Below are 23,442 nucleotides of genomic sequence, written 5' to 3' on the forward strand. Positions count from 1 at the left end.
GTCGAAATTAGAGCAGAATGCAAGACTGAGTTAAGATTTATCGACAAAATTAAGAAAGGTCTTTTGCGATGGTTCGGTCATGTGGAGCGAATGAATGATGAAAGAACGGCTAAAAAGATTTATGATGCGAATGTGTCTGGTTGTAGAAGTCAAGGAAGGCCGAGAAAGACATGGCATGATCAAGTACAACAAATTCTTGAAAGTGGTCATGTGAAAAGTCGGAATAATCGACGTGCGTGCATGAGAAGATGTATGAATGTGAAGGAAGCAAAGGAAGTGTGCCAGGACAGAGTGGTGTGGCGTTCTATCCTCTCTGCCTACCCCTCCGGGGAAATGGCGTGATGGTTAGTTAGTTTATTTTTTTTTTTCCGTACATTTTCAAGAAACTTTGCCGTACAATTTAATGCTCTAATTTTTACCCCACGTCAGAAAACATTTTTTGTATCCAATTTCCCGTAGGGCTGAAGTTGTTCATTATGTCATGTGAAGTTGTTCATTATGTATTTTTAGGGAAGTCTTTAAGAACAAGAAGAGAAGAGTTTAAGAAAAAAAATCAATCAAACAAACCATCACGCCATTTCCCCGAAGGGGTAAACAGAAGATATAACGCCACATCACTCTGTCTTTGCATACAGACCTCGCTCCTCTACATTCTTACATTTTCTCACGCACGCCCACCGATTATTCTTACACTTGACATGTCCATCTTCAAGTATTTAATGGACTTGATCGTGCCATGTCTTTTTCGGCCTTCATCGTTTTCTACATCCATCAACATTCGCACTGTAGATTATTTTAGCCGTTATTTCGCTGTCCATTCGCTCGATATGTCGAAACCAACGCAGCCCCCCTTTCATGACCCTGTTGATAATGCTTGCCTCAGCCCTACAGTGTTCACGGATCTCGATATTTGTGCACCTATCATGCATCGTTTTACCACACATTTCATCTACTTTCATAATTATTTTTCCAATTCCATACTTCGCTCCCATACATTAGAGTTGGCACTAGAACTCCATCGTGATCTGCTTGTTTTGACTCCTGCGTTCACCCTGTTCCCGGCCCTCACACTCCTTTCTCAGTCTTTGCATCCCTAGTAAACACACTTCCTAGCTACGCAAATTCTGCTACCTGATTCAGAATATGTGCGTTCACACGGATCTCACATTTAGTTATATTTTCATCCCTTTAAAAAAAGCAAAATGGACATAATTTTTTTTTTTATTATGATTCTATTATACTTCCTATTATGTATAACATAATGAATTTTTCACTGCTGTGATTATTTATGTCAAACTTCTTAAATTAACCATATAAAGGTTTTTTGCACCGTTGCATTGATGTATAAATAAATCATATTAACATCACGCAAACCAATTAGTCGAGGCCCGAAGAGCCAATTAATTGAAGCCAACTGGGCCGATTGAGTAACAGTTGGCGAGAGCAATATATAAATAAATATAAAATACATTTTTTCTAATAAATGTATGAATAAAAGATATTACTTGGTACGGTAATGAAAATTCATGGGATGAATCATTTTGCGAGATTCGCCATCCCCATACATCTCCGCTCAGGGTAAAAATGCAAATTGCTTTATAGCCTTGAAGACATAATATGTAGAAACAAATGTATTTTCGTATCTTAATTTGGTTCTTTTTGATGGGATAGCCTAAAGGCTATGAGACAAAAAATTCATTGATTTGGTTAAGAAAAAATGTTAAGTGGAAGGTAATAAGCGAATACCCATTGTTTTGCTTAATTTTTGACATTTATTTATTTTTGAATACATTCTGATTCTCAAAGTAATAATGCGTAACCTAGAGAGGAGCCCAAACGTAGAAAAACCATTCTATAACTATTGAGTATTAAGTTAGCTACAGTTCGCAGCAAAATAATAGGCCTTTCTCAGGTCGAGAATTGCCAAATGGATATTAATTTGCATTGTAATTACTTTTAAATATGTACCTATGTATATATCATTGCAGGGTTATTCCAATCTATTTTTCTATAATTCGCCTATATTTATTTAATAAAACTGAAAATACACGTGTGTGTTTATTTTTTTGTTTATTAATTAATTTTATTCACAATATACTTATGTTATATTTATTGAGACATAAATCCCACCTGCATGGAACCATAGTCCTGTGTTGAGTTTGTTTGTTTGTCCGTCACATCTCCGAAACGGCGAGTCGTAGCGGTCTGAAATTTGGACACGTCATTTTGGATGCAATTTCAAGGTTAAAATTTCTATTTTCGAGTAATATTTGAATCGACCTCTACTCGATAAAAACTCAAACTTTGTATGGATGCCTAGTGCGGCCCTGACATATTGTCCATAATCAACGGTCATTATCAACAATAAACATACATTAATTCACAAATTTATCTCCCAAATTGAGAAAAAATAGTATTTGAAGTAAATATGTTGATATAAGAAGAGTTTTTAAGCAACATAATACACGTATCGGGATAATAAATGCCAAAAATCAATGTAAATCTTCGAAATTAAGTACTTAACTGACTCCTTTAACACCTTTGACGCTCTTACTGCTGCAACCAAACATACTGCAATTCCAACATAGTCAATTTTTATTTATTATAACGTAAATATTCTAGTTATTTACAAACAAAGTCAAGCACAGCTACAAAAGCATCCGATCGAACCGTTATACTTCGCTTCCATACTAATGTAATGTAACTCTAATGAGTTGGCACTAGAACACCATTGTGAACTGCTAGTTAAGCCTCCTCTGCGATAAACATTTGTTTGCCAAAGTAGATTTCAGTGCACCGTTTACCCTGTTCCCGGCACTGACCCTCCTTTCCATCCCTTGTAAACACACTTCCCAGATACACAAATTCTTCTACCAGATTCATAATATCTCCGTTCGCACTGATCTCACATTTAGTTATATTTTCATCACTTTTGAAAACCATCACTTTCTATTTATCAACATTCATTAGCAAATCGCCTTTCTTGCATACATCGTAGACTTTTGTTACCAAGAATTGCAGGTCTTCGCTGCTAGCAAGAAGCACGGCATCACCCGCATACAGAAGACAGTTAGCTGTTATACCACTCATTTTTGCTCCCATTCTTAAATCTTTCAGTTCTTTCTTACAGTTATCGATGTATCTGTTGAACAACAATGGTAACATTACACATCCCTGTTTGACTCCTTTAGGGATGTTAAACCACGATGTGAACGACCCATTATTCACCTTCACACATGCTGTTTCAATGTTTTTATATATACCTATATATATTTTATTGTGTTTTCAACAGATAACAATGTTTTGTTTTTTTTATAAATTATTATTAAAATTATAAACAATTTTAATGCGTTGGATATATATTTTTTTTGGTTATTTAACTCGGCATTGGTTTCGTAATTTTGGATTCGAATAAAATTTCAAATGATTTTTTTCTTATAATAAATAATTCATTTAACAGAAAAATTGTTTAAAAGTGTCCAGCATGCAAAATCTTATAAATAAAAAATTTCGGAATTGTGGGATATAGTTTTTTTTTGATAAGTAATAAATATCATTCATTCAGAAATAAAACATTTTTTTTCTGGCTGAACCCTCTAAAGGTTGGTAACATTTTATTTGTTTACATATTCAATTTTAATTTATTGACATAATAGTGAAAATTTATATATATATAAGTTAAATAGATCACATTGATTATAATTTCGAATTTAAAATTTTAATATTTTGTGTAATTATAAATATCTCTAATATAAATATTTAATTATAGAAAACAAAGTTACAATTTACAATTTTCTTAAATGTAAGTGGATCAGAAATAAAAATAATCCCTGAAAACAATAACCAATAATGGGGAAAGAATATAAAAAAAACAATTTTACCAAAACAGACATTTTTTCGACATGTTTTTATGATTTTCAAAGACTTTCACCAATAAAATATATTTAAAAATACATATGTTGATTATTCTATCCGAAAATTGCATAAAAACACCAGCCCAGTCAAAAAAACGTCTTAATAATGATGTAGTACAAAAAAAACATTTTAAACTAACTAAAATTTATATCGAAAAATTAACAAAATTTTGAGCCCAATAAAACTTATTATTAAATAAATAAATTGAACAAATATTACAATTAACTTTTGAAAATAAATCAACCTGACTACATTAAAATATTTTACAATTTGTGTTTAGGTTAAAATAATTTATTCGTACAACATTTAGATAAATATATTTCTTTATAATACTGAGATCTTACTAATAAAGTGTTATTTTTTAAAGAAGAAACATAAATATTTATGTTAAATTTATTAAACGGATCGTTTCAAAAACAGCACAAGAAATTGCAATATTAAAATTTTATTTTTGACGTTATTTATTTGGTTTTACTCAATATGTTAAGTATATCGGAAAAGTTTATACAATATGTAAATGAAAACTTCAAAAATGTTTTGAATGCAACAACTAAAGCAATGTTATTTTATTGTTTTAATTAGCATAATAATATGATACTATCAGCTACTTCTCTTTCAAAAGGTTTAAGCAAAAAAAATACAGTTAGCTTCAAGGTTGTTTGAAAATTTTCTATATTAGAGTTTAAATAAATTGATTGATTTTTACTTTTGGATGTAATTTGTATTTTTTTATTTAACAAAGTATATTATATGATGCTTAAGTTGTCACTGTTGATGTTTTTGAAATGAAAGTTTGAAATAGTTTAATATTACATTATATATTTTTCAATTAATTTCGTTTGGTAATTTCGATTGCGCGTCGTAAACCAATAGTTAAATAGTTTTGTTGAAGATGTATTTTCTAATTGTTTGAATAAATAACACATCTTTTTCTCAATACACGCTCCTGAGAAGCTCATCCGGTGTCAAAACGCCATCCTGAAACAAAAAATAGCATATTTACTTATTTATTTTAGAATCATGATTGATTTGTTCATTTTGTGGATAAAATTATAACAGAAATATAAAATTAATAATGATAATAATTATGGATAAATAGCACCATTTTCGTAATACCTCAAGGGTGCTCTACAAAGTGATTACATAAATTTAATTTTAACTTTTTAATTTAAGAATAATAATGTACTTTGTCACCACATGCTAATAATTTATTCAAATGATTTAGAGAACAAGTGGGTTTTAAGTTTCTTCCGAAACATCACTTCACTCTCACAGTTTCGAACTTCTGCTGGGAGAGCATTCCATGCCGTAGGGCCTGCGACCGCAAATGCTCGTTCGCCGAATTTAGTGCGCTCTTTGCGTAGAGGTATAATAATTTTTTTCTTTTGACGTAGATGTAGCCGATCTAAGCGTAAGACGTCTGTCAGCTAGTTCATCTGGAATGCAGAGTTCCAGCATGCAGGGTTAAGTCAACAGAGTTTGTAGGTGGAAAACGTAGCCAGTGCAATTCCCGAAGTAGTGGAGTGATATGACTGAACTTAGAGATTCCATAAATATGTATCGCTGCGGCATTCAATACAGACTGTAGGCGAGTTGATTCGACTGTCTAAGGGTCGTAAATATTACAGACAGTACATTATTATGTTAGTAGCCAAAAAATATGAATGAATGTTATTAAATATTTGTAAAGTCTACAGGTTTCGAGACGTACCCATCTCATCGTCAGGATACCAATAAGACCAGCATGCAAAACCCACTATATACCTTCAAAATCATTTTTATAACCTAATCAGTGCATGTCAAGGTTGCTTATTAAAACGCATGTCGTGTTGGTTCTATGTTTTTGAGCAACAACTATGGTGAAGGTGTAAAGTGGGTTAAGCATGTTGGTTTTATTGGTGTCCTGATGAAGAGACTGGTACGTCTCAAAACCGGTAGACATAGAAAAGTCGGTAAGTGGTTATATACAAATATTTAACGATATTTAGTGAATTGTTTCACCACAAAGTTAATGCTTTAAATATTAATAATACAAAATACGTACAGATAAAATAAATAGTAGTATTTCTAGGTCTCAAAACGTAAGTACGCGACCTAGAACAGGTGGTAATATCTTAATTGCTAAACTAAAAACAATTACTGCACAACATCATTATACTTACAGAGGAATATTTTTCTTTAATGAAATGAACAAAGATAATAAAAAGTACAGTCAGGAATACAATATATTTAAGAGAGAAGTAAAAAATTACATCCATAATTCTTCTTTATGTAACACTGATTAAAAACATCGTTTATATCTTTTTTGTAATTTATTTACGTTGTTCCAAAAATATTATTGATTAAAATAAAATAATCTATTGTAAGACGTCACTCCCCATTATGTACACAAGAATTATTTATTTCTTTTACGATTACGTTCTTTTACGATTTCCTATTAAGGAAACGTTAATGTAAATATATGTATTTGATTAATGTAAAATTGTATTTATTTGTAATATTTTGTTTTTATTCGTTATCTATAAAAAAAAGTATAAAAAAATATTAATTAACTAGTCAAAAACATATGTTACGTGTAATAGTACGAGTATATACACAGTTCAGAGATAGTGTACAAGTTTGGATTTTGTCTAAGGGAAGAGACCATTGCAGGAGGCTGCTGCGAGATATTGCATAGATTTAAATAATATTAAGCGTGTTGTCCAGATGTTTGTTGAAATATATGTTTTTGTAATAATTTTCAATTATATTTTTGCTATTATTTAATAATGTACGATTACATGATTCAACTTTCTATTGCGCTACAGCGTCCCAACTCAACACAGAGCTCTCTTGGCCTCATAGAGTTTGGGAAACGTTATTATATATATAGATTTTTTTATAATTTAACAGATGTTTATAAAAATCTTTGAATTAATTAATTAAAAAAATAACAATTCAAACAAAGATACATGTTGGCCATGTATCAGCAACCATCAACGAAACAAATTATCTACGAGTCTCTGACCTGCAACCAATTTCACTAATGCAAGTAGTCAATAACCTCTTGGATTGGGGCCCTTACAGTATTTTTACGGTTTCTTATTTTGTATTATAATTTTTTTGTCTTTGGAAAGAGTATTGTCTCTGCGCTAAAGAAGGTCTAAGCATTTGTCGAGAGATAAGATCGCTATTGAAACTCTCAAGTCTCATAAATTCGGTGTATCAAATAAAACTTGATGTTACAATTGTTGTTACATTTGTTGATACATTTGTTGTTATTTGTTTTTGCGGTTTAGGAATCTTGCAAAGGTATGTTAATCCTGTATTCAATTAATGAGGCCCGCAGTATCAAAGATCGTCAAACGCTAAAAATATTCTCAAAAGCGGCCAACTGAAAATTAAATACTTAATAAAAATAGCGTTTCTTGTTAATTTTATTGATTATTTAATTTTAACAAATAACAACAGGGATGGAGAATACCTTAAATAAGGGAATATGGAAGTCTAGGCATTTAAAGGGCTTATGACCTGTCATTGGCTGGTTTAAGTAACCACTATACACACTGTGTAACATTCACCATTTTGCCTATGTTTAAACATCAATATTTCTTCAATTCTTCCATTTGTTTATTTAAGTGAAGTTAAAGAGCTGAAACCTTTATTGTTGTGAAGAGATTCATCTGACTGAATAATTTCACATACTTAATAACAATTTTCCGATTTTTAAACTTCTTCTTGGACCAGTTAGTTTCATAACAATATTTGAGTTTGTCCAAATGTTTGTCGACAAAATACTGGATTTCACCCCCTCGGGAGTCATTAAGATTAACAAATTACAACAGGGATGGTTTCGCGGGTTCGAAGAGTTTGACTGCCAAATTGTATGTTGATATACATGCCCTAGAATTATGCTAAAATTTTCAGCTGTATTAATTCTTCAATTTGTCTGTGGCAGCCGCGAAGGTAAGACGTGTTTTCATGAGCTCGACGATTTTCGTTTGTTAAAAAAAAATGAATCAAATAATTTTTGTATCAAATTTTGTAATATAAAGTTTAACAAAGTTTGTAAAATGTTAACAAAGACATATGATCCAGGACTGGTCAAAGAAGAAGTTTAAAAAATGAAAAATTGTTTTCAGGCATTGCCTAGTATGTGAAATAATTCATTCAGACGAATCTCTTCACAAAAATAAAGGTTTCAGCTCTTTCACTACACTAAAATCAACAAATGGAAGAATTGAAAAATATGGATGTTCAAACATTGGCGAAACGGTAAATGTTACACAGTCTACGAACATTTGTACAAACTCAAATATTGTAATGATTATTTGAAATATGTATATTATTGATTTAAGTGAAGTTAAAGAACTGAAACCTATATTGTTGTGAAGAAACCATTATTGTTCAGAGAGAGAGAGAGAGAGAGAGAGAGAAGAGATCAGATGAATCTCTTCACAACATTATTGTAGCCTTTATAGGCTTTGGCTCACTAACTTCTCTAAAATTAACATATGAAAAAATTGAAGAAATATTTCTTTCATCCATATGGATGCTCAAGCATTGGCAAAACGGTGAATTTTACACAGTGTGCAAAGTGGCCACTTAAACCAGCCAATGACAGGTCATAAGCCCTGTAAGTGCCTAGACTTTCGAACTCCCCTCTCGAAAATGCTCTCCATCTCTGGTTTATCTTTTTAGTCTTCAAGACTCCGAGGTGAAATTCTTCTGGGTCTTTTGTCTACAAACATTTGGACGAACTCAAAATAATACAATCATTCCTAAAAAGGTTAAGTACGACGTTTAAAAAAAAAGAAATAATTGGAAACTCCCATCTATATTGGATTATAAAATTAATTTCATTCGATATTATCTTCGTTGCGTTGACAGTGACATTTTGAATTTTTTTAATGAGATAATTTAAACTATACGTGTTTTGATGATGGATTTTATTTTTAAATACACTTTTATTCATGACAAAAAGGAAAAGGACGTTAGTTTATTTTGACAAAATATTTAACTATATTTTGTTGAAACAAAATTCTGAAATCTTAATGAGAAGTTAAAAATACTTTTAAAAAAATAAATCACTTAACAGATATTGCCGGCACAACAACGTTATGCTCTTTTTATACTGAATAGAATTCAAACAGTAAAAAAATATATTATTCATAAATTAATAAATAATGTAACCTATTTACCTGATTAATATCAACAAATTTGCGAACTACCGTCCTTGTAAGCTCGGGGTTGTTCAGAAGCTCATCAACAAACCAGTCCACGGGAACACTAAAAATAAATATAAAAACAATTTAATAACAAGATCATCGTTTCCCTTCAGATACATCGTAGACTTTTGTTACCAATAGTTTAAGTTTCAACACACAATTTTCTAGTTTAAGTTTTTTAATTTATTCTATAAATAAAAGACTTTAATCCACAAATTTGGAATATCCAGTGACCGGTTTCATCGCTTTCGCAACATCTTCGAGACTGGTATCTTTATTAAAGAGTTCAAGGTATTTATACAAAACAGAGGTAAGAATAGATAATTCAAAGTTATATGTAAGTAAATTAAATAAAGTTATTTTTATCTTAAGTATCATCATCAAAAATTTTTCTTCGGGTTAACTAATGAGTTGATATAATGCTATTTTAATGAGTTTAGCATTATACAATGGATATTCCAAATTTGTGGATTAAAGTATCACTCGTCTTTTATTTATAGAATAAATTACAATGAACTTCTATCCATAATTTTTACTTACAAACTTAAATGTTTTAAGTTTTTTAATGAAGTTTTTTGTTTGATAAAATGCATTTTCTTTGCAAGACTCTTTGTTACGCGATGCAGGTGTGATTTTTCCTTACGTATCCAGTAAACTGACTTTCCCGTGTGACATTTGATATCCTTGAAAGCATCAAAAGTATTCCGATAGGACGAAATCGCTTTCAGGAAGGGGTAATCCAACCCCCACTCTGCGCATAAGGATATCGATGGTATCCTGAATATTGAAGTCAAACATAAGAACTATATTTATATGGATTCAGGACTTATTTTATTTATTTATTAATCAACGGCCACAGTTCAATGCATACAAATGTTGACACTAGAACAGGGTAGTTGTCCAATGGAGTCGCGGGCTCACAAAAAACGAGCGTAGGAAGGAAAGGGGTATAAATCTACAAGGTATGAGACAGCCACAAAATTAAATTCTCCATAAGGCAGTTAAACAATATTATGATATGGGAAAAAACACTTATGAAGAAAAAAAAAACAAAACTCAAACAAACGAATTAGAAACATGAGTTTACTCTTAAAAAACTTTGCTAAATAATTCCTTTAAGCGTGGTGATGCAACATCGTGTTACCACAAGCAAAAGACAGAATATTATAAAGTTCAGACATCCGAAAAAAAATATGAAAACATACTTTTCATTAATTCCTTTTCCATAATTTATAGAAATAAGCATATAATTTCGCGCTGTTGTAGCAAAATAAATAAAAATTCAGAAATATGCCGTTCATATTTCGCGCATGCGTGCATCCCCCATCACTGTCAATAACCGACTCGTTATTTTCTCACAAACACCAGCCACAAAATAGCGTCTTTGTCTTGCTTTTTATGAGTTATATTTTCGTGCTCTCTCTTATACATATTTATTTATTGTATTGGCGTTACATTTTTAAAAAAAAAAATTATTTGTTTATTTTTCCATACATATATTATTTACATACAAATATAATAACAAAAATACACTTTAAAAAAATACATCTTAAAATTAAGATAAAACATAAATTGGAAAAAATGCCCACAAAGACTACAGCGTCTGAGCGTGAGCCATTCCTTTTTTAATTATTAAATAGTTTATTGCACATATATATATATATATATATATGGTATGACATGAGCATGAAAAGAAAAATAAAAGAAAAGAAAAGGATAAATATTTTTTAATGAAAGTCCAGCATTGTTATACAAATTTGACTTTCTAAATCCAGTGTAAAAATGTCAAAAGATCGCGAAAAATACAACTTCATCATAAAAAAAAGAGATATATCATGTCTTGTATCGTACATAGACTAGTGTGACATCACAGCTAAACAAGAGTTAAACTATTTATCTCTCTTTTCTCTCTCTATCTTTTCAAAATAGATGGTTCTAAAATTCCATTCATGATTTCAGTCAAAAGCTTATGTATTATCATTCATAAGTATTTAGGGTTGTACGACCCGGTTAACGAAGTTAGTCGTAAACTTTATAGCAGTTTGCACTTACTTAAAAGATTACAAAATTTCTTGCCAATCAATGTTAAGCAAACATTCTTCCACTCCTTGACTATGCAGATGTATGTTATCCAGATAAGTCGGAACGATTGCAGAATGTTTGTATCCGTTATATCTTTGATCTTCGCAAATTCGACCACATAATCGAATATTACACGCAACTACACTGGTACAGTATCAGACATAGAAGAAACATTCACGTTCTATCACTTTTTCACAATTTTTCAAAGAATCCCACTTCGCCTGTTTATCTGAGAGCTCTTCCAACCTCTACGACAACACGGACTATCTTTTCGTTCTAGTAACGAAAGAACCCTTAACATACCCTTTCATCGCTCTAATTTTCTTGCCTCTTCTTTCACAGACGTAGCTTCTCGATTGTAGAATAATCTACCCACTGATGTTAGAGACCTCCTTTTCTTTATTTACATTTAAATCAAGATTGAAATGTCACTATCAAAATATTTAAATGGTTCCTTTTATCCCGCTTCTTTCCTTTCCATCCTCTCTCATCTACTCATAGAAAAGTGTTAATTTTTTGTTAACTTTGTTTTAAATTTTGTATAAAATGGTAAGATTCAATATGTCAATGTAATAATAATAATTATATTTGGCTGATTTAGCGCCATTTTTGTATAAAATCACCTCAAGGGCGCTTTACAATTGTATACCTAAAGTTACAATCTAACTAAATGAATGTGATATATTATATTTCCAGATATAAAATTGAGGGTATGATAATCTAAAGAAGTGGTATTTTAGTTGGGATCTGAACTGACTGGGACTGTCGATGATTCGTAAGTTTGAAGGCAATTGGTTCCAGGCAGAGGGGCCGGCGGCGGCAAAATCTCCAAATTTAATGTTTGGGGAGCGCTGGATTTCGACGTTTTCCTCTTCCTGAATCAAATGCTGACCTAAGAGTAGATTTTATTTGACATGCATTTTCCTTAATACAAAGGTCCGATAGGTATTTTGGAGCCATTTCATGAAGGGATTTGAATACTGTTCAGCAAAGCTTGTATTTTATTCTCTCTTGGCTAACCAGTGCAATGTACTTGTAATTTTCTCAAACTGAACGGTTCGGGTAGGTAGGAAGAAATTGCCTTAAGGCAATGTGCCCGCCCTTATATGTATATAAATTGTACATGTGTATAAAATGTTAAGTAAAAAATAAATATGATAGCTTACTTTTCTGGCATTTTCTCTTCAAACTGTTCCACAAATCCGTGCTCTTGGGGAGAATCCAACATTTCCAAGAAGTTGTCAGTGGGGCCCATTGTCAAAGCTGTAAAAATATAATAAATTACCATTAAATAAACTAATATCCTCTTCTCTCTTGAAATATTTATGCATACTGATAAAACCCTCGAGGGTAATAAAATGAAGAAATAGCGCGTATGAATATATGTAAAATTTATTTGAGTGACTTTAAGCTGTGTATTTTTACACAATGTGTGATATTTGCTCCCTCCGAACAGAAAGGACGTCGATGACGATCTTTCGGTTTTATTCCGATGAACTAAGAGATGCGGGGTTGACCTGAAAGGGATCGAGAGGGCTAGCTGGCGATACGGTCTCCTGCGAGCATTTTTTGGCTTTTCTTTTTAAATCATTTAAGATTTTTTTTCTCATTTACTCGTATATTCAAAATTATATAAATAAATAAAATAAATCACTCTCCAAGAACAAGAGTTAGTCTCTTTTTTTGGAGAGTTACAGTAATAACATTTACTAGATGTATAAAAGTAGATTTGAATCAGAATAAAAAAACATGTACCATTAATGAAATCTATAGATTAATAATAAAAATAACGTATTTGTTACATTTATTTTATCATAAGGAATAACCACAAAGTTGGTGATTCAAATATAAAATTTACGATCATCTTTCTTTTATGTAACAAAATTTATCAAAATACGCTGCGATTGATGTATCAATGCTGTGCCATATGCACCATTAGGTGTGGAGAGGGAATAAAGAAGATATGTATTATATATAAATGTAAATATCTGTACCTCAGAGGCAGACGGATGCAAATCCAAACGTCAAATGTTCAACAAAAGCCTAAAGAATCTATTTTCTCTAAGTGATTTCTAATAATTTATAACATTAATTTGTATTTTCAGTATCTTAATGCATTGGTTCTTTAATTATAAGACTTAAATTTCTTCAGAATCAATGGACATGATCATAAACTGGATACGAAAATCAAAATGTAATGTCATCAAATTCCGGATTTGTATCCGTCTGCCTCTGAGGTGCAAATAAATTCATTAATATTGTTTACTTGGGTTTCTTACACAAACAAAAAGTGGCGTGATGCTAGTAGTATTAATTAATTGTTTTTATTGTACCCTGCACAGTTCCAAGTTAATTACATATAATACTGAAATCACGTGTAAGAAAATGTGATTAAAAGTTTCCCCTTGCAAATTATGTAGTTTGAGCTAAAACCTCCCAAGAGACTACTTTAATTAAATATTAAATCGAATTATTATATTACACGTATGAGCATATGAAAATGAAATGAGCGTTCTTACAATACGGCTAAGTTACCTAGAGTTAGGGTCATGTATTAGCCTGTCATCATCATTACGGTATCCCCGGCGGTGCATAGGGCACTGCATTAATGCTTTAATTGCATCGTATATTAACCACTTTTGTTACTTAGAGGAAACGCTGAGTTTTCTTAATTCAAACGTACGCCCGTATTTAAATTAAATCACTAAAGTAGTTAACAAATTACAATAGGGATGGAGAATACCTTAAATAATGTATGTAAACCAGCCAATGACAGGTCATAAACCCTGTAAATGCCTAGACTTTCATATTCCCTTATTTGAGGTACTCTCCATCCCTGTTGTAATTTTTTAACACTAAAGTAGTGTTTTTTTACAGATAGAGAAATTTGACAGATTTAACTACTTGGAAGTTCACATAAATGAGGATGGAAGTATGCAAAAAGAGGTCGTAATCCACGTAAGAATTCTTGGAGAAACTTTTAACATGATGCGTGTTGTCTGGAACTCTAGTCTTAACTCGGTCAAAACGAAATGCCGATTTTTCAGCACTTGTATAATGGGTGCGAATTTCGGCACCTTACAAGCTCAAAACACCAATCTTCTGGGTTTTGAGAGTAAGTGCTTGAGAAAAATATTAAGTATAAGGTTGTTCAATTTTATAAGTAACATTTAAGCCTGAGAACGGACACAGCAGCCTCCTACAGTAAACGTCTTGAGGATGCGGCGGTGGACCTTGCTTGAACACGTGCTGCGTCTGCTTCAGGAGTGCTTTTCTGAACCGCTCTCGCTGCACGAGAAAACCGTATTTCTCGTGTATTTTGTTTGAAAATATACGAGATAATACTGCCGCAAGAGCGTTTGGAATACCACCTTAGGAGAACCTAAACCCAAGTTGCCTCTTTTTCAAACCTGCGGGCCCACGCCGTCCTGGCAGGCCGTCGATGACGATCTTTCGACTTTATTCGGCGGTACTGAGGGGTGCTGGATTGACGTGGGACGAAACCAGAGTGCTGGCTGGCGATAGGGTCTCCAGGGCCTCGATCATGATGGAAAGATAAACACGTCATACCTTTACCTTGACGGTATAGTTGAAGATAAATTCTCTCTAGCGATTATAAAGAGACATTTCCGACCCCTACCTTCGAGTTTTGATGTACGTACATCGATTTATATCGACGGGTGTAGAACCCCTCGATACGTTTATCTACGCATCAAAAGTGACCAAAATTCTGTTCCACCGAGAATTTTTTTCTTTAATTACGATTTACTTAAATTTTCAATCGTTTTGACGTTGGCGCTTTTTTTCTTAAAAGCCTATTCAAAATATAAGAGAGAAATAAGTAAATTTTGAAGTCGAATTAAATATTGACATAACTGTCAGTTTTCGAAACGAGTGGCTATTTAGCCAAAAATAATGTCACTAGATTATTAGGTGTAAAAAAGTTGCCACTACAAAAAATAATTAGTTATTATATTTTTTCCGTCGGCTTTACGTATCGACACGTTAAAGGAGCCGGCTTTGTAGTCGCTCGGTAGATAAATACAGACGATCTATAAGCATATCGTCTTGGCAAGTGTCAAAAATCTTTTAAATATCATGTTTAGGTAAGCACTTTTTGCTGGAATTGTGATTTATTGGAGTTTATAATCGCTTTGAAGTGGGCACTTTCTATCACAGAAGCCTATTTCAAATATAAACGAGAACTATTTTAAATGTTAATAAAGTAAGGAACGCGGACTAATTTTTGCGCTCATTCATTGGTTTGTATCGATCATATGATGTCGAGACGACAAGTGGGTAGAACATACCGAAGAGAATACAGATAGTACAGAAGTTAACTATGCCGTCTCAATCTATACAGATGAAGATAATGTTCATTATTGAGGCCTTGGAGGCAACTGGTGATGTCCACATGCTCCACTTAGGAGCGGATATGGAAAAGAAGAAGAAGATAGATACCATTGGATATCGTTTTTCTTATTTGATAATTTTTTCTTGTGGGAGCTAGGATCACCCGAAAACTCGTGAAAGCGCCCACTTTATGATAAATATTTTTGAAAAACGCAAAAAGTACCGACACAGAAAACTCTGATTAAAATTAGTCTGAAATTTAGTTGTATTTTTCACACAGTATTAGGGAGATGTTTTCGAGGGAGAGACAGAAAAACTATGTTCAACCACCTATTCATCAAACTTATCTTCGCCGCATATCCTTTTAAAGAAGGAAAAAGAACAATTATGTCCTTGTCAGTATACAGTTTGAAAATTCGCGTTCAATATCTCATAACGAGAATGCCGTACATTTTTCAGTGTATCAAATGTCAGCATGATGTTTTGAACATATTTTCAATTTTAATTTCTGTATTTTTAAAAGCTTTGTTGTTTTAATGCACTTTTACCCGTAAAACAATGCATAAAAAACACAGAATCGTTCGAAACAAAAAATGCTCTAATGGAATCAATTCTACCTTAAAAAAAATGTTTTTTAATAATATATGTCGGCCTCGTGGTGATATGGTCAGCGTGTTAGCCTGCCACGCAAGAGGTCTCGGGTTCGATTCCCGACATGGTTGATATGAAATATTTATTTAAAGGGGTGTTTTCACACTAAAATATTTCGTAGTCCCTGGACTGGTACCTGAAGCGTAAGATTGATCATCTTACCTTCATGAAACAAAAATTATCAAGATACGCTGCGATTGGTGCACCAATGCAGTGCTCTATGCACCATGAGGTGTGGAAAGGGAATGATGATGATGATGATGATATGTTTATTATGGGTACGAAATTCCTTATATTATAAATATGCCCAGCATCAACACATTTATTTTACCTGTCTTTTTTTATCAAATAAAATAACTTTTTTTTTAATGTGCATCAATTAATAATTTAATCTTATACGAGTACTTATATAATTATATAACTATATAAGGATATTCAATCCAAATAATCTTCACATTCGTTTGAAAATGCCCTAATAAGGCGAAACAATTGTCACGAAGTTTTTATTTTTATATGTTTATATATGTAAAAATAAAATAAAGTGTTCAGTAGACTCAAATCAGTGTTTGATTTCTAATTATAAGTTTAAATATGGAGTTCTACAAAATAAACACCAAATCAATCAATAATAATTTAATATTCAAATTCTATCAAATAATGTTACATTATTTATTAGTTACGTTTTTTAAGTTTTAGTATTTGTATACCGGGTGATGCTAATACTTGAATTCTTGAAAGGGGTGTAAATATATCTTTTTGAAAATACTCCCACACTTCTGTTTGCTTTTCTGAACCTTTTAAAACTGCGAGTTGAAAAAATTGACGGAATAAGTTAAATATCAGATTAGGAACAAAAGTTTAGGATTTGTTTAAGGGATTTGTAAAAAGTAAACCTTACCTTTATGTTGATCTAAGACAAGAATTTTAAAGAAGGAATGCATAATTTAACATTAAATTGTAAAAGTCATCTTTTTTAGTATTATTACTTCTGTATTACCTATTCAGGAGAATGAAGAACACATTTTTGTGTGTGAAATTGAACCAGAATCCTAGAAGAGTTTTTCTACAGGATGGCTACTCTCAGATAAAAATCCTGATAAAGGAAAACTGAGTGGTGATACGTTCTCCTCGTTGCGTAGTCGTGAGGGTTTTGGGCTACCATTTTCATGGTTCTGAGTTCAGTTTCTGGCAGAGTTGAAGTGAAACATTGTCTTTTAAGATGTTTCTGGACTGAAACCTGAAGCGTAAGGCTGGTCAACTAACCTTCTGTTAAGGAGTGGACGAGGTGTAAAGAATACCTCGCCCTAAGAGTAGAAAAATTAAGAATGAGCTGTATTGTTGGGGAAGGAAGGTTGCGCAACTCCAGACTTTAAACTTTAATCAGCTGATGATGAGGCTCGACAAGTTCTGGAACCCTATAGCTCAATCACAAATAATTATCTGCGTGCCAATAAGCGACGTGATGACAATTTGACACCATGATTGTTTATCGTATTCGCGATCACAATGCAACTTCCGTGAACACCTAATATTAAATGTCAAAATATTTACGTTTCGCGACGTATAATCCTACTGTGCAATCACATATTTGAATTTCACTGGAGTAAATATGTAAAATATTCCAAAACTGGTATTTTTATTTATTTATTTATTATTTATAATGCTATTTATTGGCATTTAGCCGGCGGCAGCGGTTGGCAAGCAAAATGTCAAGAAAAGCAGTCGCCATGGTAAACGTAATTTAATTTTCATTTTTTTGTATTGAAAACTCCTTACTATTTTGAAAATGCAATAAATTGTATATTTTTTTATAGTAAACGCCGAATTTTCGCCAGTGAACTGTATTTATTTACGAGGAAAACAAAAAACAAACTGACACGAGCGTTGACTTAGAGATTACACACGCGTTGACTTACGACTGCGATAACTTAAGCATGTTCATTATTGTTCATTGTGATCGCTCAAATGCTTAGCATGTAAAAACATTAAAAAAGCACGTCGATAGTTATTTGTGATTGAGCTACAGGGAATTATCAGGATTGACATCAATTGCAACAGGGAGGGAATATGGAAATCTTGGTATTTACAGAGCCTACGACCTGTCATCGGCTGGTTTAAGTGGCCATTCTCACCCACGTAAATAAAGGTTTCAGCTCTTTTACTTCACAGAACAGATAGAAGAGTTCAGAAAATGTACATGTTTAAACATAGAGAGAATGGGTAAGTGTTAAACTAGCCAACGACAGGTCTTAAGCCCTAAAAATGCCTATACTTTCATATTCTCTTCTCGAAAATGATTTCCTAATCTACAATATTTTGAGTTTGTCCAAATTTTTATTCGAGAGTTTGTCCAAAAAAGCGTTGACTTAGAGATTAGGTACACACGCGTTAACTTATGACTGCGATAACTAAGGCATGTTCATTATTGTTCATTGTGATCGCTCAAATGCTTAGCATGTTTTTAAGCACGTCGATAATAATTTGTTATTGAACTACTGGTGAAGCTGGCGGTCATGAGACGCTGGCAGAGCTAGCTTGGAGCTGGCGGTCTAAATAGACGATGGCACAGTTCGCTTGATGAAATATTTGTCAAACACTTCACTTGGTTGATGTTCGATTAGTACTGCAATTGTGATGTTGTTACCGGCACTCACACGTAGAATTATTGTTGCGTGGAGTGCGCTAGGAAATGGGAAGGACAGGTAGGTATGTAGACTTAGTTTAGCGTTGGTCCAAACACCTTCCATGTAACAAAAATGATCTAGATATGCTGCAATTAACGTGCAAATGCAGTGCCCTATGCACCCCTAGGTGTAAAAATAATGACTATCGACAATATTTTGAGTTTGTCCAAATGTTTGTAGACAAGGACTGGACAACTCCCTGGGGAGCTGTTAACATTAACATATTACAACAGAGATGAAGAACATTTTAAAGAATGCAATATAGAAGTCTAGGCATCTACAGGGCTTATGACCTGTCATTGGCTGGTTTGAGTGACCACTTTACACACTGCGAAATAATTACTATTCTAAATAAATTCCAAATAAAAATTTCAGGCGTTGCCTTGTATGTAGGGGAAATTATTCAATTAGATGAATCTCACTCGTATTAAAAAAGGTTTCAGCTCTTTAACTTCACAAACATCAACAGATGAAAGAATTGAAGTAATATAGATATTCAAATATGGGCAGAATGGTGAATTTTACAAAGTGTGTAAAGTTGCCACTCAAACCAGCCAATGACATGTCATAAGCCCTGTAGATGCCAAGACTTCTATATTGCCTTCTTTAAAATGTTCTTCATCTCTGTTGTAATATGTTAATATGACTATGATTTTTGTTATTATTATGGCTTCATTTTTAAGACAATCACTTCAATGGCTCAGTACAATAAGTATTCCGACACGTCTTGCAACTACAAAGCACATGGACGGTGTGAAATTTAGCCCCCATTTAACTGATTAAAAATGACATTAGTAAATAAACAAAAAAAACGAAACTGTCAGGGCCGACTCACTTTGAAGAGGCTCCGGGTGGAGGCCCCTCTTGCCGAAGCCGCGCGCGGTCATCATCTCGGTGTTCTTGAAGCCCCTGGTGGCGCGGGGCTGCTTGGCCCTCGGGAGGGCGCGCGCCCCCGCCTCGGCCCCCAATCCCAGCGCCAGCCACAGGGTCACTCCGGCCATGGCAACGTGCATGGACAGCCTCATTGTCTGGAATAGAGAATTAAAATTAATTATTATTAATCAAAAGTAAGGAGTGGCTGACGTTTGTAAACACCAAACTGATAAAGGATTTTGGTAGACGATAAAATTTCATTATTATTCTTAAACATAATAAACAAACCATCACTTCATTTCTTCGGAGGGGTACGGAGAGAGTAGAATAAGAGAGGATAGAACGCCACAGGTTTTTGTCGTTGCGTGCAGACCTCGCTTTCTCTTCATTCATACATTTTCTTATGCACGCACGATTATTTCGAATTTTGACTAAAATAATTTGACGAAGTAATAAAATATTTTTTTTAAAAATAACACATATTATCATTATCATTCCCTTTTCGTACCTAATGGTACATAGGGCACTGCATTGGTGCACTAATCATGGCGTATCTTGATCATTTTTGTTACATGAAGGTAAGATTATTAGTCTTACGATTTAGGTGCCAGTCCAGGGACTATGAAATATTCTTATGAGAAAACGCCCTTTAAAATAAACATTTCATGTCAACCATGTCGAGAATCGAACCCGAGACCTCTTGCATAGTAGGCAAACGCGCCGACCATTACACCTCGAGGCCGACACATAATACAAAATACACGTACACAAATGATATGTTGCGTGATATGAATAAACTTAATATGTATGCATACATTCTAATATGGATTTGTGTATATGAATTTATATATATGTATGAGAATATGTATGTGCATATATGTTTATTAATGTGTCCTGTGCCCTGACACAACACAAATTTTCTATCGAGTCGGAGCAAGTTCACAGGCATGGTTGGTTCCTGATAGTGTCACTAATTGTGTCTCTACAAAGATGCACCCAATGTATGTACAATGTTTTAAAAAAATAAAATCAAAAAATAAAATATTTGTTGAAGTTGGTCATGCCATGTCTTTCACAATCTTACTCATTTTCTGCATTCTTACAACTTGCAACAAAAATTTAATTAAAATATACATACATTACAAACTAAAATGTAATACGTACATATTGTAAAAGACAAAAAATACATAAAGAGACTCTTGTCAAAATAGTTAGAGAATTCTGCTCCGGAAAACCCCTTCGGATACATGGAACAGATCATCATCCGGAGCGAAACATCAGCAGTTCAGCATAGCGGTAGCCCTTCCAACATACGCTTCTGTAAATCGGAATATGAAACAATCTATGCTGACGCTGTCTTTGATAATTATCAGGAACATACAAACCAATGCTCATTATAATCTCAGAATCATCGATCATACCGCGCAACAATCGATAAAAATGTGTAGTCAAATACACATTCCTTCTAGTCTTTAAACTTTTGTAGCGAAGCATACCCTGGAGAAATTCGGTCGGGTAGAGCCAATGATAATATCCGCACTCTCTCATGTAGAGATATCTCAGAAACTTCTTTTGGATTTTCTCTATCATAAGAGAGTACATCAGTTCATATAGCCCCCAAATCATCGAGTCACTCTCGAGTTTTCTTCGCATCGAGGAGTTGTAAAGAGTTCTCAGTACGCGGGTATTTTCAAAAACCCTGGCAGTACGCAGAGCCAATCCTAATATCTAGAGAATGCCATGAAATGCTCTTTGAGCAGAAGTGCAAAACTGTGAGAGTGAAGTGATGCTTCGGAAAAAGTTATTATCTAAATCATTTAAATAAATCCGTAGCATGATAAAGTAAATTGTTTCACTTAAATTCTTGCAAGTCGGTACCTCAATGCTGAGGATCGTTATAACCATGAATACTTTTGATTCGTCTGTTCAACTCCAGTCTGTCCTCAGCCCGACTTACTGACTCATCAATGGGTTTCTGCTTCGTTTTCTCCTACCTTCAACTCGGCCAGACATTATTGCCTTTTCTAGATTGTCTGGCTCACGTCTAGCAATATTTCTAAAGAAAGACAGTATCCTTCTCAAACACACTACTGATAGACGAGTTGTAATATGGAGCTCTTCCAGTATCGATGTATTCGTCCTTCTGGCTGTCCAATGCACTCGCAGCAGCCTTCTCCAACACCACATCTCGAATGCATCGATCCTTTTCTTCTCGTAGGCACGCATTGTCCACGTTTCAGCCCCATATAGGAAAACAGAGAATATAAGGGCTTCCATCAACCGCTTTTTTGTGTTTATTGATATACCTCGATCTCGCCAAATCTTCTCCAAACGGTTTATTGCTTCTTTGGCCATTTGAATCCTGCGACCAAATCTCATGTCTGCAACTTCACTTTATCTCACTTAAATTACAAATTTAAAAAGTTTAAATTTTATTTATTTATTTATAGAATTGGTTTGTAAAGCACCCTTGAGGTATTATATTACGAAAATAGCGCTATATGAATTTTCCTTTGTAATAATAATATAAGTGTGCAAGATATGTTTTAATTATTTAATGGTATCGCTGAAATTCTAAGAACATCGCTTAAACTTTGGTGAAAATGAGTGAAACCTTTTTCAAATTAAATAAATATCTCAATCTACGCGAACTTAATCAACTTTACTCTCTTCATATCAGGTTTCTGCGATCAACTTTTAACTTGAAGTATTTGAGTGAAAAGTTCAGGTGGACACCCTTTAACTGCCCCATAAAATTCAAACTCCTATTTCTTAGTAATGTTATTAACTTCCAATTTGATGTTTAGCTGATGGATGTTAAAATCTTTTCAGAAACCTAATTAGTCGAATCTTCAAGGGGGAGTCTTAATAACACTTTTATGTACGTATTCATTAATAAAAACAAAAACATGGAATTGCGTAAATATTGTGATGAATGCAGAATGCGTGGCTGAGCATAAAAAGGAAGATGTAATGTTTTTTTTTTGTTTTCATAAACCAATCGTGTTTTTAAATCATTTTACAAATTGACGTTGATTTAAGAAACCCATTAATATAATTCTTCTTCACGCGTAATGTCGGATCCCCCCGACGTTGACGCCAACCTGGGAGACAGTTTCTCTATCCTGAGCAGTGCGAAACAGCTACTCCACAGTTTTAATCCTGGTCCATGCTCGGATGTTTCCAGGAAAGCTGTTTTCTCCCAACTCTTCTGCGTCCCTCGATCTTCCCCTTCGCGACAAGCTGAAGTATGGCATATTTATCACCTCTCAACACATAGCCAAAATATGATATCTTACGGAGCTTAACAGTGGTGAATAGTTCTCTATTAGTATTGGCTCTACGTAATACTTTATTGTTTGTTATTATATCAGTCCAAGATATTCTTAACATTCTACGGTGGATCCACATTTCAAACGCTCCAAGGCGGTTTATAATATTAACTTTAAGAACCGAAGCCTCTACACAGTGCAGTTAGACAGACCACAAATATAAGATTTGATCATTCGGTGTCTCAGCTTAAGGTTTATATTGGTGTACCAATGAAGTGCTTTTTGCACCATTAGATGCAGAAAAAGAATGGTGGCAGAAGTGGTAACATACACGGTCAAAATATGAAATCTTACGGACCTTAACAGTGGTGAATAGTTCTTTATTAGTATTGGCTTTACGTCTTA

General features: G+C 33.4%; 1 protein-coding gene across 1 annotated transcript in view; it reads right to left on the bottom strand.

Annotated features, from left to right (window-relative positions):
- Window positions 1-4,182: 4,182 nt before the first annotated feature.
- The window catches only part of LOC148272514 (allatotropins-like), a 217,626-nt gene continuing 198,366 nt past the window's right edge, over window positions 4,183-23,442 (bottom strand). Inside the window, exons 3-6 of the mRNA XM_088239952.1 lie at window positions 19,728-19,920; window positions 12,371-12,467; window positions 9,096-9,183; window positions 4,183-4,893 (exon numbers count right to left, since the gene is read on the bottom strand). Of these exons, the coding sequence (XP_088096078.1) occupies window positions 4,849-4,893; window positions 9,096-9,183; window positions 12,371-12,467; window positions 19,728-19,917 (420 nt within the window). The 5' untranslated portion in view covers window positions 19,918-19,920 and the 3' untranslated portion in view covers window positions 4,183-4,848. The remainder of the gene's footprint in view (window positions 4,894-9,095; window positions 9,184-12,370; window positions 12,468-19,727; window positions 19,921-23,442) is intronic.

This window comes from Micrasema longulum, unplaced genomic scaffold, assembly GCF_059751315.1.
Source record: "Micrasema longulum isolate JH-2025_06_02 unplaced genomic scaffold, ASM5975131v1 h1tg002312l, whole genome shotgun sequence".
Lineage (NCBI taxonomy): Eukaryota > Metazoa > Arthropoda > Insecta > Trichoptera > Brachycentridae > Micrasema > Micrasema longulum.